Raw genomic sequence first — 16,333 nt, forward strand, 5'->3', positions numbered from 1 at the left:
GCTGAAGCCTATTTTGTACATCATCATCTAAAACATTCTTAAAAGGACCAAATGACTTTCTTAGAATATTTATGAAAATTGGCGCGTGATGGGGTTCAAATGATAAAAATCTTAAAAAACAATATGATTAAAACGTGATAATTTTTTTTTTATGGACTAAAAAAATTAATATGAAATAATCTGAATTTTTTTTTTATAAATTAAAGAATTAATATATAATTCTATAACATATAAACTGAAAATAATAATGTTAAAAAATAATCGATTTACCGAAGAAGGTTATATTTTAAATAAATTAAGATGTAATGCAATAGGTATTTATATAACGTATACGTATATCTTTCTTCCGATTTGGGTTTAATTATTGCGCATCTTTTTCACTGTAGAATATTCAGCGAAAAATAATTATTAGCAAAAAATTAAGTTTATAAAATTTAAACGTAAAATAGTTTTAATTATCATTAGAATGAAAGTTGGAAAATTATGTTGATGAAATTTTAAGTAGAAAAGTTATTAGTTTTAAGAAAGATCGATTCCGAGTAAAGGAGAGGGGCCAAGTTATTGTTGCCCATTGGTTGAAATAAGCCCACCAGCGCTACCTACAGTTACTATCACAAGTTGTCACAGAATGGCAGAGGGAGCTTGTCCGTTTAGTTCTTTTCGCTAATTTGGTTGTTATCGTCAGTGTTGAATTCGCTATCTGTTTTAAATATTTATTTTCCAGTATCTTTATGTTTTAGGATAACTTTTAGTGTTTTTATCTAGTGATAACTAGTGTCTTAAGGTGGATTAGTTGTTGAGATTTAGTGCTATTCGTTCTTCGTCCGGGTTCATAACCGGGCTAGTATTAAATTTAATATATAATGCAAGGACAGCAGGTTCAGTCTGCACAACACCAAATCGCTGGAGGAAATGTCATACTTAAAATGAACGATATCCAGCAATTGTCTGGTGGTGGTAAGAACATGCGTTTCAATTTGATTTGCGTATTGTTTTGATATCCATATATTCCTAAAAATTAACGTGTTTTTTGTTCTGTAAATTTTAGTAATTCGGTGTTTGGCAATTAGCGCTTTATTTTTCGCATGTAATGTTTTATACTTCTGAATGACTGACTAGCTTAGCATGCTGAACTGGTTTAATGGCTTCGAATTTTCTTTATATCTTTCACTCTATCGAAATTGGTGATTTATTTGTGAATGATTCAGTTATATTTTAATTTATTATTACCTCTTCATTTGTATTTTCTACTTTGTTATGTTATTCACATTTTGTACTTTTAATGTCACTTATTACATTTTATTTTCTTATTAGCTTGTTATCTGTAAAGTAATACATTGCCTTTAATAATTATGACATTTAATTATATTGGTTTGTTGGAGTAATTGTTAGATTTTTTCACAATAGATTTTTGACTGTGTAATAGAAAGTAATAAGGGGATTAGTTATTTATTTAGTATGGTTGATATATATTTATTTCAAACAAAGTACATAATTCTTAACCTATTTATATTGGAAGTTTCCATTTCTTTTTGTGATGGTCAATAAACGAATTGTTTTATTTTTTGTTTCGTTAGTTTTCTGATTTATTTTGTATTAAAACAGGTGATGCCACAATTTATGTGGTTGGTGCGGCACATGATGTTCTTCCTCAAACTCCTAAATTGAGTAAGTGTATTTAAGAACTGCATTTCTTTTAAATTTTAATAGAAATGCACTTATAAAGGTTTAGGTGCATCTTAGTATTGATATATATTTAAGTTTTTTTTAGTAAAGTAATATATGTAATAAATTGATTACTTTTAATATAACTATATCACATTTAAAAGAGAGTAGCTAATCTTGCATTTAATTATGAAAATAGACTTTATTCAAGCTTTTTCAATTGCTTTTGAGTTATTTAAAATTATTAATTAACATACTAATATGTGTTCATAAAATAATGGCTAATAATAATAGTTTAGATTATTTGTTTTGGTGTTATATTAAATGGTGTGGCTTCTCTAATGGACTAACTTAAAGTTTTGGAAGTTGAAATATATTCTTTATTATATTTTTGAAGCTTGTTATCAGATAGCTTTTACTTTTGAGTTCTGATAAGTTTTTCTTGTTGTTTATTCCCATTTCCCATAATAATATTTAATTTTTAAATCTGCTCTACATTTTTAAATGTTATGGTTATTAAAAATTTATTTTATTCTTTAAAAAAAATAAATCTTAGCCTTAAAGTTGAATTGAAAGATGAGGTTACACTAATTTTTAAGGTTATATTTATATGCTTAGTATACTCCCCATATAATGTAATTTTAAATTCAGTATTGCACGAATGTATCCATTTTCATGATTTAAGTGCACCATTTTTTTTTAAATAATTATTTTTGAAAGCATGACCCATTTTAGAGTTAAATATTTTTAAAATAGTTTTTATAAGATATAGTTTGTTAAAAATAATTGATTTTTTTATCAAACTTGTTAAGTTTATGATCAAACTGCAAGTAGGATTGTATTTGAAATTTTAAAATTGATTTATTGGCTGAATCAGCCTAAAATTTGGTTGTTATCAGGTAAAAAGTTAGTTGAAGTGATGTACTCAGTATATTGTCCTACTGGCTATTCTTTGAAGATGTAAATTTATGAATAAAGTTTTTGAGCTTATATTATTGCTGAATTTCATAAAGCTATCTTATTCCCTTATATATATTTTTAAACATTGATTAATTTTTCTTGTTATAAATCACTTTTTAATCCGTGAAAATGGTAAATTCATTTTTAACAGCATTGATATCAGGATAATTTATCTGCTGAAAACACTCTTTACAAAAATGATTCAATGCCAAAACATTTACTAATTATTTAGCTTGTATTAATTTGAGTATTGGTAACTTTTTTAAAAAGTCAAATTGTTAATCTTGGTATAGTAATTAGTGAATCAATCCTATATTGTTTGAGAGTTCGTTGTTAAATGGCTATTTGGTTGCAGGTTTACTTGAGCTCGCTCATAGAGAATATCAGGCAGGAGACTATGAAAATGCTGAAAGGCATTGCATGCAGCTATGGCGGCAGGAAACCAACAACACAGGCGTGCTACTGCTTCTTTCATCCATTCATTTCCAATGTCGCCGATTGGATAAGTAAGCTTCTTATTTGAAACACTAATAGACTAGAAGAGTGAGGTGTAGATAGTTGACCGTAGATCAATGATTGAAGAAGTTTGTCGGGAGGTGCGGTCACCAAAGAACAACATAAATAAACAAAACCATATTCATTTATTTTATGCCCACATTTCGACCTGAGTTTCAGGTCTTCATCAGGGCTATAGAACAAAAAGAGATAACAAAAACATTTAGAGAAACATAAAATTGAAAAGGAATAGTATACAAACAAATTTGGAATTATACAAAATATTGAATTGAATCATAAATGATAAAAAATTGATAACAACAGACAAATTGGTTTTTATTGATAAGGAACCATATAGGGTATCTTTATCTATATAGTAGGCAGAAATTGACTACTATTAAAAATGTCAGTATATTTTAAGAGTTTTAGTTTTTTTTTATTGCTTTAGTTAGCTGACGGTAGTATACTTCTCGAAAACATAATATTAGCTATTCTGTTGTTATACTGATTCATTAAAGTTTATGAAGTTAGATTATTTCCTCGCAATCTATGTTGATAAATATCTAACTTAGTGGTTCCCAAACTGGGTACCACGGCATCATGGGGTTCCACAAGTGAATGCTACTTAGTGAAAATGCAAAATAAGAAACAAAAAATTAAAATTGCAATTGTATAGTGTATTCTAACATTTACTTTGTACTGTTTCCTTTTCTTTTCTTACATATTCAAATACTTAATGTCAACTACTTGATGTGCCAATAATTTTTTTAACCCATGAAGAGTGCATGCCAAAAAAAATTTGGGAACTGCTTATCTAACTGCACAATTAATTAATTAATATTAATAAGAGTTGAAAAAGAGTTAATGAAAGTCACAGATAAAAATAGAAATGACATTTTAATATCTTTGTTATCAGTGTAAACGTCCTATTGATTAATAATTTCAAGTTTTGGTTTCTTGTGGATTAAAAGTATTAATGTATTCATTGTTTTATTGAAATAATTTTTTAATAGATAATTTGATATGTAGTATAAATTTAAATTGAATGTAATACTAAATCTCAATTGGTGTAACATCATTTTATTATTTTTACCTATGAAGGAAGCCTTTCTGCTTGAGGTTTTCTCTCATAGCTTAAAATGTTTTGATTCCTACTCAAAACCTTTGTTTTTCTTTAAAAAGTGAACTTTAAGCTCTTTTCCAGCTAGATATATGAAATTACAGAAGAAGTTTATCATTTTTAAAGATAGTGCACTTTAAGGCAGAATAGGGACCTTTCTAACATGTATTTGTTGAATGATGGAATTTAGAATTTCTGTCTATACCAGAGATCTTCTTGAATCAGTTTAGCTTTTGCTGTTTAACTTATTAACTTACAATGGCTTTTGTTGTAACTTATAGTGTGGCAAACACTGTAAGATATATGATCCAGGGACGCTGAATTAAAAATGGAGTTGAAAATCCTCCTTTCTTGGAAAACATTTCTACCATTCCTTCTCTGTGAAAAGAGATGGGAAGCGTGTGTACCAGTTCCTTTCTTTAGCTGATACATGAGAAACCTCCCTGCTGAGTTTCACAGATGTCAAACAACACTTAGTCTGTTTAAGAAAAAAAATTTGGCCTACACCAACTACCAAAGTTCTAATTTACTCACATAAGAATATTTCAGTCGGTTGAGAGACGCTTTGTTGGTGTAAAAATTCCATAGCATATTGTTTCCAGAGTAGTAAGATAGGACTAATACAATGACCACTAGAAATGAGGGGAAAGGAGTTCTAAAGTTGTACGAGAAGTGCCATCATGACATATTACCGATGTCGAAATAGCAGAAATTTTCTCTGCCTCAAAAATCACAATATAACATTTGTCACTCATGTTCAGAAAATCTAGCTGTGGTCAGAACATAATTCTATATTACATAAAATTGTATTGCATATTACTGTTTAGCTTGTTTTCATTGTTTTTGAACAGATTTTTTAAAAATTTAATTTTACAAAACTTGTTTCTGGCACATCTAGTTACTTTATCCCAAAACTACAATAGTTTTATTCAATTATTATTCCTGTATGATACATTTACGAATGTTTATTATTTTTCAACTAATTTTGTCTAGTTTATTCTAGTTCATGTTCATTACTTGTTTTCTTTCACTTTGACTATTAATTGAGGGTAAAGGATATGTTGTCTTTAATTTACTTATACACTTTAAAAATATTTTGTCTTGTGTATGACAATTTTAATAGGGTTTTTAAATTTTTTTCTTCTTGATCTATCACATTCTTTTTTTCAATTAAATGATATTGTATATATCATTTTAGATTTATAATTTATGCAGAAAATAACATGAGCTAATTGGCAAATTATGTTAATTTTTTGTTCTCACAAACATGCCAAAAATAGAAAGTGGTGCCTCTCAGATGCTCCACTAACTTTGTCACTAACTGGAGCTTTTGAATCAAATATATGTTCCAAAAGATAACAAATAATATACAGCCTTTGTTGAGTACTGATATACTAAAAACAGTTCATCTAGGGATATAAAAAATTTATTTATTTTTTTACCTATTCACTCTTTCAAACTAGTATTCTTTGCTTTTTGTTCTACTATGTTATAAATTTACAAGTCAGTGTATCTGAATATTTAAATATATTATGATAGCTATCCTAATTAAATATATTTAGTATAGTCTTTTTTCTTTAATACCTACATCATTACACTTACATAATACTTTATAAAACATTACTTTTATTACTGAAACAAATGTTTATATGGAACAAACATTTATACACATCGTTATCTATACATTTGAAAGAAATTTCATTCTCACCAAAGAACTCTTGATTATTAGGAAGCCTCATTTAGGTTTTAAAATTCGATTGAGATTAGCTGTTATCTATCAGCACAGCACAACACTGCTGGTAGTTAATAGTTTTGATATCAAGCAATTAGTGTTGAGATATTAGTTTCTACTGTTATCTTAATTGATCTGATCTAAGAAGAAAAACTAGTACGGTGTTTTTATCGAAACAATGCTTATTACTTTTCTTATCACCTAGGCAATAGGAGATTATTGTCATCAGGTCAATTTTTTTATATAGAGTTTTGAATGGGTCAGTCTATTTTAGTGCCCCCTGAGTCTAAAAAAGAAGAAGCATTTTTCACCATTGGTATTTCTATATGCAAGTGCCCCTTTATTAATCATCTCTCAAATGGATGGGCCGATTTTCTCTTTTCCTTTTTATTTTATAGGATTTGCCCCCTAATGCCTGTGTACCAAATTTGACACATTACACCTATTATTTAGATTTTAATATATAACATAAATATTCAAGAAAAAGTAGAGAATAAATTCATGAAGAAAAGAAACATCATGCGCACAAACTAAAAAGTATATGTTTTATGTTTAATACAGTATTCAAAATGAAACCACTTAAACTGAAAGAATCAGTAATTGTTAAAGAATACAAAAAAGCAATTGAAGTAAATGCTGTTACCTACTACCAAGTGGGAAAGTGAACAATTGGAGCTGGGAATTATACTATTGCTATGTATCGAGGAATTAGGCATGATTTCAACAATATGTCGTTTATTAAGGTTTTTTGCTATCTGTCCCCGATACCTGGTTAGGGTAGGAGTCTCTTACTGCATCCCCGGATATGAAAACATCTGTATTAAGTTCGTCACATTACCAGAGGGCCCTGAGAAAATTAGATTGGCTAACCTTTAAATGTTCTAACAAAAATGATAGTTTAGGACGAGGGACCAGAATCAAATTAACCAGGTGCAGGCCCTTCCTGGACAAGTCAAACTTTTTGTTACACATACTCGGCCCTGAGGAGGGGGACGCCTGCCTCAGGCGTCTTCGGACATCGATAACCAATCAGAGAAGAGATTTGAAAATAAGGTAACGCCCCAAAAGGGAAGTGGGAGAAAAATACAGAGGAAATCAACAAGAGAAGAACAGAGACACTCAACAGGAAGGCTTAGACGGGGCAGGACCACAGCCAGGAGGCAGACTGAGAGGATGCACTTCGACGAGACGAAGGCCACGAGACCTGGGCATCCCTGATGAAACAGAAGACACCTATGGCACTACTTCCCACGGCATCAGCAGCTATAAATATAAATTAACTAATAAGTAATCATGTAATAATCTATATTTTATGGCAACCTTTATCTGAATCATTTGAATCATTTTAATCTTAATAACTTGTAAATAAATACTTAGTTTCTTTATGTAGTTTATATACTATTATATAACCCAATATATCACTCTTTATTATACTATATAATTAATGGTAAGAACAGTTTATAAATATAAAGGTAATTAATTGGCAAACTGGTAAACACACAAACAGCCTTTGGAAAGGAATCCAATTATAATAATAGTTTTTTAGGACTCAATTTTTAATCAATTAATTAACTTATTTTGGATAATTGCCTTCAGCGATTATCCTGGCATCCCAAGTAAATCTGCTACTAGTACATAGCACTATGGCAATATAATAGTAGTTGCAGAAGCGAGATGTGGAATAATCAGGATTGGTAATATAATGAAAAGGACAGCCTAATGGACTGAAGATGTAAAAGAAGAAATAAAAAACCATGGTAGAGACTATTTCAAAACCAGCACCTTGATCCAAACTATCACCTTTTTAAAGAGCATATCAGCAAAACAAAAGAAAGAAGTTGTTACACAAGTTAATGGAGACTGCAGCTAATAGGAGCAGGCAGAACAGAACCATCTGTTACAACTAAGTTGGAGAAAAAAAGATTTTATTAGTGAATATAAAATTGAACAAGTAATAAAAATTGGGCTGTCTGTTAGCTCATTGGTTAGGCACAGGTCTATCAACCTGAGATCTGCAGGTGGTGCTGGTTCGAATCCGGCCTGGGAATTGACTTTTTTCATTGAGCAATAGTCCCACAAAATGAAAAACTTGACTCCTCACCATGATTAGAATTGGCTGGAAACCTGTAGATGACCCCCGTATGTCAAAAAGCTGTATAGAACTCCAATGGGAGTCTTGGCTGATGGAAGGGAAAAAAAAGAAGTTATATCAGGGCTCAAATTACGTAAAACTGTAGGCATGATGGTATCATGTCAGGCTGATGAAATACATAGGAGCTACAGGACAAAAGTTAACTCTAGCACCTATAGATTCGGATGTCTCTGTTATAATATCTAAATTTAAGAAAAGAGACGAGAGGGAAAGTTAAATTTATAGAGGATATCCCATATTAGTGTCCCTAGTAAAATTTATTCCAAAATCTCAGAAATGCAGTCAATCCTGGAAGAAAAGATTTTAAAGAAATAGAAGCACCCAGGACCTTATCTTCACATTGAGATATATACCTAAGAAGCTCATTGAAAAAGATAAGGAAATCTGCACCTATTATGTCGATCTTACAGAAGCCTTTTTTAGGATCAGATAAACAGTCCTCATGAAGAAAAAGGTCAATCTGGTACTTAAAAAAGGAATCCTGAGTTTTAACAAGAAGGGAGGAAGTCTCATGAGATCAACAAGATCACGACAATTTCAAACCATCTAATCATCAAGGCATCAGGCAGGAAGACAGTCTTAGTCCATTACTTTTCCTTATAACTGGATAAGGCCATAGACAGAGCTAAGTCAAAGGTGACACCATACTTGGTATAGTTAAGGATACAGCTCTGCGTGGAGTCGAACCCTCACGCGGGAGAGACTGGTCACTACCCAACGACTGGCTCTGCTGAGGGTCACGAAGGCGTATTGGACGGTGTCGCATGAGGTGGTGCAGGTGCTAGCCGGAGCAATGCCCCTGGACCTCATCCTCAAGGAGCATGCTACGAAGTATGATGTGAAGAGGCAGGGGCTGGGAGTGCTACAGGCGGGACTCCAGGAGAGGATCGGCGAGACCCTGAACCTTTGGAAGAAGTTCCTGCGGGAGGAGTCGATTGAGGAGTGGAATGGACAGTGGCGGATAAGCGAAAAGGGTGCGACGCTGAGGAAATTCTTCCCCACCGTCCACTCAAGATTGAGAGCAGGTTGGGTCATCCCAGACTATTGGGTCTCACCGATCCTGACAGGACACGGAGGATTCCGGGGAAAGCTGGAAAGCTTCGGAAAGAACATCGACCCCGGGTGCCCGACGTGTGGGGTCCCTGAAACAGCAGACCACGTGGTATTGGACTGCACCGTGATGGAAGAACACCGTGCCAGGTTGTCAAGAAAAAGCGGGATCTTCGCCCTCGCCGAGTCGGACTTCCCTCTGCTGATGGAGGAGGATAACTACCCGTACTTCAGGGAATTCATCTACGGGTGGAGGGAAGTAGTCGGGCCAACGCACTTTACATTGGGAAGGGCTCGGCCGCCCGGGGTCGGCGAGCCACCAATGGAAGATGAAGATCAAGATGACAGCGAAGAAGCAGTTTGAGACCAGGAGGGCTGGACTAGGCTGCGCACTGGAGGTGACAACCGGACGGATGCGGACCAGGCGTGTTGGACGTACCGGATGGATGCTGGTGGATAAGGTGTAGCCCCATCCTAAGGCACTCAACCGAGTGCTGGGCTGCACCATGTTTTTACAATAATATTGTCCCCAAAAATTAAATGGTTCCACCATTAATTTTGTATACATAAATGAAAATAAAATTAAAAAAAAAAAAAGAGATGTTTATTGGCAGCAGTGACATGCGCAATCCTAACGCACTACCCAACTGTTGCCGAACCCCGTATGGCAGCAATGCCAGGAAGGGGGAACAAAAAAAAAAAATAAAAGTTAAGGATACAGAAACCTAAGGCCAACCCACCTTAATACCTCCTGCCTTTGCTGATGTCTTAAGTCAAATTTCCTAACAACTGCAGGAACCTCCAATTCAATAATTCAATGTAGGTATTTTAAAAAAGATTTAGAAACTATCAATATGACTATAAATGTAACAAAGATCATGCAAATAGGAGGATCAACTAACTAGATCAACTAAGACTGCTCAATATAATGTTAGAACAAGTCAGGTATTGTATATACCTGGGACTTACTGGAATGAATATGCCCAGTTGAGAAAAAAACAAATAATAATGATGGATTCTTATAATAATTTAATTCTAAAACGTTTTTGTTCTTTTGCTTTGTTTGATTTTCCGCACTGTTAGCTCACAAATTGTCTAGAACTGTAAACAAACTGGATTTTTTTTTTTCAACAGGTAGATTTATATGTATATAAATAATTTGTGTCCACTCTTTTATATAGTTAATTTATAATTGAGGTCTCTACTTTTTCTTGTTAATCTGCCTAATAACAGATTTTTAATTTGATTAAAATGCATAATAATATATTTTAAAGTTATAATTATAGATTGTTGTTATTCAATATATACTAAATTATAATACGTATTACATAAGAATGAAATTAATTTTCAATTAATTGTTAACAGATCAGCTCACTTCAGTTCCCTTGCTATCAAGCAGAATCCACTCCTTGCTGAGGCATACTCCAACCTTGGAAATGTATTCAAGGAACGGGGGCAACTCCAAGAGGCCCTAGACAACTATAGGCATGCAGTTAGATTAAAACCAGATTTTATAGATGGCTATATCAACCTAGCTGCTGCTTTAGTTGCTGCGGGTGATATGGAGCAAGCTGTACAAGCCTATGTCACAGCATTACAGTACAATCCAGTAAGTACTTGTGTTTGATTTGTGTTTTTTCACTCCTTTTTCTTGTTTACAATATTGATAATTAGTCTATACGTGGTAATTTTGAGGCAAGAGCTTTATGAAAACATTAAAGGTATTAATAATAACAATTAGCTATTTGGCTCGTATAAATAATTTGCATGATGTATTAGTTAGTCTTTGAATGGTACTGTAAATATTTATCAGTAAAATAAATCTTATTTTAAAAATTTTAACAAATATCAGTGTCATTGTATAAAGTTGTCAACATTATCATGTTAAACTTCGTTCATTACATAACAGGCAAAAAGTTGATATTGGCTTTGCTAATTGTGAGTTGAAGAAAAACCCTTGCTTATTTAACTTTTTTGAAAAAAATATTGGAAGTAAATCGTTTACTTTCTGACCATAGACACGAGTGTATTTTAACACAAATAAAATAACAGTTGTGATGTGAAATATTGATCTAATTAATCAAGTCCCATATGCTGTATTTTGTTAACAGTGGTGGATAGTAAAATTGTTTATTCTGTAAAAATGGAATTCTGTAGGGACGAGGATTGGATAAGGAAAAATCTGCCAAAAGCCGCTGTTTCAATATGGCAATGTGCCATTATCTATTATTCAGTTGTTTAGAGGTGAAGATAGAGTAGTTTCATTTTGTTCACTGTACATTTCATCTAAATTTTCACATACATTTTTTGCTTGATGAACAGTAGTTGCCATTTTCTTGATGTGGACTCAAACAAACATCTCTATTTTTAAAAAGTTGAATCTAAGTACAAATTACTAAATTTAATCTTTCTTTTGTCTTGAACATAGTGTAAACTGCTTATGCCCTGCAATAAAATATTAAATGATTACTTTATGGCTATGTAATGCAGAACAACATGATGTTCCTGCAGAAAATGCAACAATTTAACTATCAGATGTGTTCTTATGTATGTGGGCTGGAGTTGGACTGTTATTGCATTTGAATATTTCTTTCTTCAGAGGTGGATCTATACAAGTAGGACAAAAAAAATCTAAAGATCTCAGTAAGTTATAAATAAAAAGAATAAATAATAAAAAATTTGAGATCATAAAAAATTGATCAAAAAAGTCCATTTGCATCTTCTTAACTCTTTTTGAGTACTCTGCAGTTTATCATAGTTTTACTTCAGTAAAAGTTATTTAATTTAAATTTATAATTTTGATGTTTTTAAATCTTATTCTGTTTATTTATTTTGTTATGTTTGTTTTCAGGACTTGTACTGTGTTCGCAGTGATTTGGGTAACCTGTTGAAAGCTCTAGCCAGACTTGAGGAAGCCAAGGTATTAGAACTCCTAGATTCCTTTATTTTTGTTTACCTCCCAAGCTGTTTGGTTCAGCAATATGATGCTCGTTGCCATCTTTGGTTTGATGAATGGTATTTAAAAATGTGTATTTATTAAGACATCTGCTTCTTTTCATTGCCTGCGCATGTACTTCAAAACTGTTTCATTTGAGAAAGAAAGCAATTTTTTGATGTTAGAGTTATCTGTGAAGTAACTAGCTGCTACTTCATGTAATTAGTTTATATTTCTTATAGATGTAAGCTTTTATTAAAGCAAGGACTTTTTTGAAGTACATTTTTATTTAAAATAAGGTAAATTTTTGAGAGTTTCAGGATGTAGTAGAATAAGGAACTCCATTCCTTATTGGTGTAGTGTTATTTCCACAGAGGAGATTCTGCATTTGAACCAGTAACACTAATGAATTTGTTACACCTTCAAATCAGAAAGATGCCAGTCATGTTTTAATAAGCGGTTTATTGTAGCCTTGAATTTGATCTTAGAGCTAGCTGCATGCGTTTTAAGAGGACACTTAGTTCTTATATCAAACATTTTTAGTTATAATTAGAAAAATATCGAGTAATGTAATACCTCTCTTGATGCACAAATGTATCAATAGAGTGTAATTTTTTACGTTTATTATTTTTCAATGATTGATTAATGATTAGCTATAATTAAGTGTTCTCGCCCTGCTCGCGATACCTTATCCTTTCTTTTTGTCTGTCATAAATCCTAAATGCAACTTATTAAATTATTATAATATTATCAAACATTAATACCTGAAAAGGTATGCATAGTAAAAGAAATTACATTAAAAATAATGAAGCAAAGGAGTAGTGATAGACAAAAGTATATCCTTCTTATTTATAAAAAGAAGCATTTGTCAATTAATAAGTATAAATTTATAATTTTTCTATGAATGTTTTATTTGTTTGGAACGAGCATTCTTCCCATCCTTATCCTGTTTTTACCCTTTATCAGATTTTCATCCTACTGTTTTGATTAGCCGTTTTATCTCTAGGTTACTTCTAAAAATGTTCTTCATTGATTTCTGTTTTATCCTAGATGCTTCGTTTTGTTAACAATTACAGAATTGTTTAATTCAAATAGTATTTTTTTTTCTAAAGTCAATTCTTATGAGAAATTTTATTGTATGTTTGGTTAAAGTTAATAAACTTCATGATAATAAGCAAATATTAGATAAGTTCAGTCTATTTCATAAAAGTCTGTTTCTATTTAATCATTTAGTTGTTATTTCTTATGGAAAACTTTATATTCATATTTAATTCCAATCAGCCTAATTAATAAAGTGAGCTTTTCAAATAATAGTTATTAATATATAGCTAATTTTCAACATCAACATCTACTAATTCTATTTCTGATTGTTGTTGACTTTAGACAATGGGGATTCATCTACCTCAGATTAATAGTTTTTCTTATTGTTTTGCCCTCAACTCTCAAAGGTAGGTTGAAGAAGAGATGTCGATCTTGTGCTACATGACTTCTATGGGCAAATCGCAGTGTGTGTAGATCTTGTTGTAAGGAGAAACTCATTCTTAAGGTAAAGTACGCATACGGCCAGTCTCTTACAATTAATACAAAAACAAAACAAAAAAAAACTCAGTTATGAAGTTTATTTGTCAATATTATTCCATTATAAGGGCTAGAAAAAATTATTTTAAAAAAGTTGATTATAAGAGAATGAGACTGGCCTAAATTTTATTGTACCTTAAAGAATACAATATCATGTACTTTGTAGAGCTCGACCTACCTGCTGGCTAGATTAGGGACTGCTCGCGCTGCTCGCTTCCCAACCCATGTCCTGACACCTTTGTAGTCTGCAGCATTAGAAACTCCTTTATTCTAATGCTTGCAGCTCATTGCTCGCGTCTCGGAGTCACACATTTTAATTGAATGTTAAATCTTGAGGTCTAACTCATAAAAAAGTGTGTGGTTTCGAGGTTTTTTCTGTTTTTGTTTTATTAATTTTCTTGTTTATTTTCTTTTTCTTTTCCCCTTATTTAGTTAGGGTATATGCTCGCTAGAGCCAGTATGGAAGGTTGGGCTGGTCCGATTCCTCTTTTATCTAAGTTTTTACATGGTAATTAATTTGGTTTTTCTCTTTTCCCTGTCCCTTCACTTTCACCTATCCCTGAAACCTAATCCACTTTAGGCATGCTATTTAAAAGCAATAGAAACTCGACCCGACTTCGCTGTTGCTTGGAGCAACCTGGGATGTGTTTTTAACGCTCAGGGTGAGATCTGGCTTGCTATTCACCACTTTGAGAAAGCTGTTGCGCTCGACCCGAACTTCCTTGATGCCTACATCAATCTTGGGAACGTCCTAAAAGAAGCCAGGATTTTTGACAGGTATGTTTAGTATAATTTTTTTTTTGTACATTTATTATAAAATATATTATAAATGAACTTGAAAGATTTAGGAAATCTAATCAAATATAATTTTAATCCATAAATTATTTGCAATAAATCTTAATTTTTTTTAATTAACTTTAAATTACTGTTTAATTTATTTTAATGAAGATAAATAATATGAAATACAAGGTTATTACTGTAAAATCCTTGTTAACCGGCTACTTTAATATTAAAAAAAAATTATGACACACAGTTCACTTCAAAAGGTGATGGAAGTTGTTTACTATTATTATTAGAATACTGCAAAGCTGAATTTGAGGAATTGGAATGGAACATTAAATTCTACAAGTTTGTTTTATTGTTGATTAATGAAACTGGACTAAATTTTATCTAAACGCCAAATTAAACCTTTTTAGCAATACAGTTGTTAACATAATTTTTCTTTTTAAAATTTTGTCACATTCAGAAAGTAAATGCATCCAAAAATAACTTTACTGTCGTTAATTTTTACTTATGGCTCACAACTTGGTTCCTGAAAATGTATTCAAATATTGAATTTTCAAAAATAGAGGGATATAAAAAATGTGGCAAAAAAAAAAAAGGTTCTAAAATGTTTGTTTGGCAGTTGTACACACATTTAATGAAGTAGTCTAGATGCCCTTTGGAATAAATACCTCTGGAGCAATAAATTTTGACAAATGAGGTGTAAAAAAAGGGGTGGATTTCATGTAGAAGTGGCAAATTAATTTTATTCTTAAATTTTTATTATAAAAATAAAAGTCATTAAAAAATTCAGAAGTTTCCAACTTCCAACATCCAAAATTCCAACAGTATTAAGTTGAAGGTTTGAGACAGTACAAACTGGGTTTTGAAATTTGATGTGAACTTCAATACCTGATCACATTCCAATGAAATGTATAGCAAGTCTCTGTGCTTTAAGGCCCAAAACTTAACTGTTTTTGAAATAGCACAGAAATTAGGCACATGTCAAACCTAATTCTAATGTTAGCTTCCTTAGTGTCATGGATCCCATGATACTACCTATGTTTTGTTCTCTTCCATACCTAACCCTAAAACAGTGCTTAATATGAATATTGCTCACTGAAAATGGTATTAGACAAAGCCTACTCTTTTGCATTAACCCAGTTGTGTTCCGCACATGCTTGAGTACTCTCTGGGCAATGCTGGGTTTAAATAATCTTAAATGAGCTAACATTTGACTGCCAAACCTAGTATATTTTTCCGGTGGTACTTGGTAATGCCTGATTGAATGAACTGTTATTTACTTCATTGAGTAACTTACGACGGTGTAATCATCAATAAATATTGTGAAAATTAAGTTGTACAGATTCCCATGATAATTTTACCAAAATAGCCGAAATAGGGTAAACAAACTGTTAAGGTAACTAATATAATCTCTGTGTGTGTAGATATGTCATCATTTACAGGATAGCTTATTTGATTTTTCAAATTTGACAGCTCAGATTATTTAATTAGATGCTGTGAAGGTTTTGAAACAAGTCAAACTTAAGATACTGTAAATAACTATATCAAATGTGTTTTTACTATTTTTTAACCTTCTATCTGGTCATTTCTGACATATGGGGATAATCTGATTGGTAGCAAACCTGTTCTAACCAGAGCAGGTGAGTAATCATTCTATGGGGCTGCCACAAAATAAAAGTCGACCTGCCCAGGCCGTAATCGAACCAACGCTGCTGGCAAATTTAAGGTTGCTAAGTTGAGGTCTCTGCTCACTTTACTGAGTGACTGTTTAGTTCATCTGTTTAGATGTATATACCTATTTTCTAGTTAATGGTTCAACCAATTTATTAGTTTGATGGCTCAAATTACTAGATGATATCC

At 32.0% G+C, this 16,333-nt stretch overlaps 1 protein-coding gene across 5 annotated transcripts in view; it reads left to right on the forward strand.

Annotated features, from left to right (window-relative positions):
- The first annotated feature begins 598 nt into the window (after nucleotides 1-598).
- LOC106691639 (UDP-N-acetylglucosamine--peptide N-acetylglucosaminyltransferase 110 kDa subunit) overlaps nucleotides 599-16,333 on the forward strand; it is a 93,815-nt gene continuing 78,080 nt past the window's right edge. For 2 of the 5 annotated variants that reach the window (XM_067048049.1, XM_067048051.1), the window contains exons 1-6: nucleotides 600-957; nucleotides 1,606-1,668; nucleotides 2,981-3,131; nucleotides 10,540-10,783; nucleotides 12,026-12,094; nucleotides 14,268-14,464. In XM_067048049.1, coding sequence (XP_066904150.1) covers nucleotides 864-957; nucleotides 1,606-1,668; nucleotides 2,981-3,131; nucleotides 10,540-10,783; nucleotides 12,026-12,094; nucleotides 14,268-14,464 — 818 coding nt within the window. In that variant the 5' untranslated portion in view covers nucleotides 600-863. Of the gene's footprint in view, nucleotides 958-1,605; nucleotides 1,669-2,980; nucleotides 3,132-10,539; nucleotides 10,784-12,025; nucleotides 12,095-14,267; nucleotides 14,465-16,333 lie in introns of all 5 variants that reach the window. The other 3 variants (XM_067048054.1, XM_067048053.1, XM_067048052.1) reach the window with 2 other exon arrangements.

This window comes from Halyomorpha halys, unplaced genomic scaffold (assembly GCF_000696795.3).
Source record: "Halyomorpha halys isolate HHAL.00 unplaced genomic scaffold, Hhal_1.1 Scaffold2589.1, whole genome shotgun sequence".
Classification (NCBI taxonomy): Eukaryota; Metazoa; Arthropoda; class Insecta; order Hemiptera; family Pentatomidae; genus Halyomorpha; species Halyomorpha halys.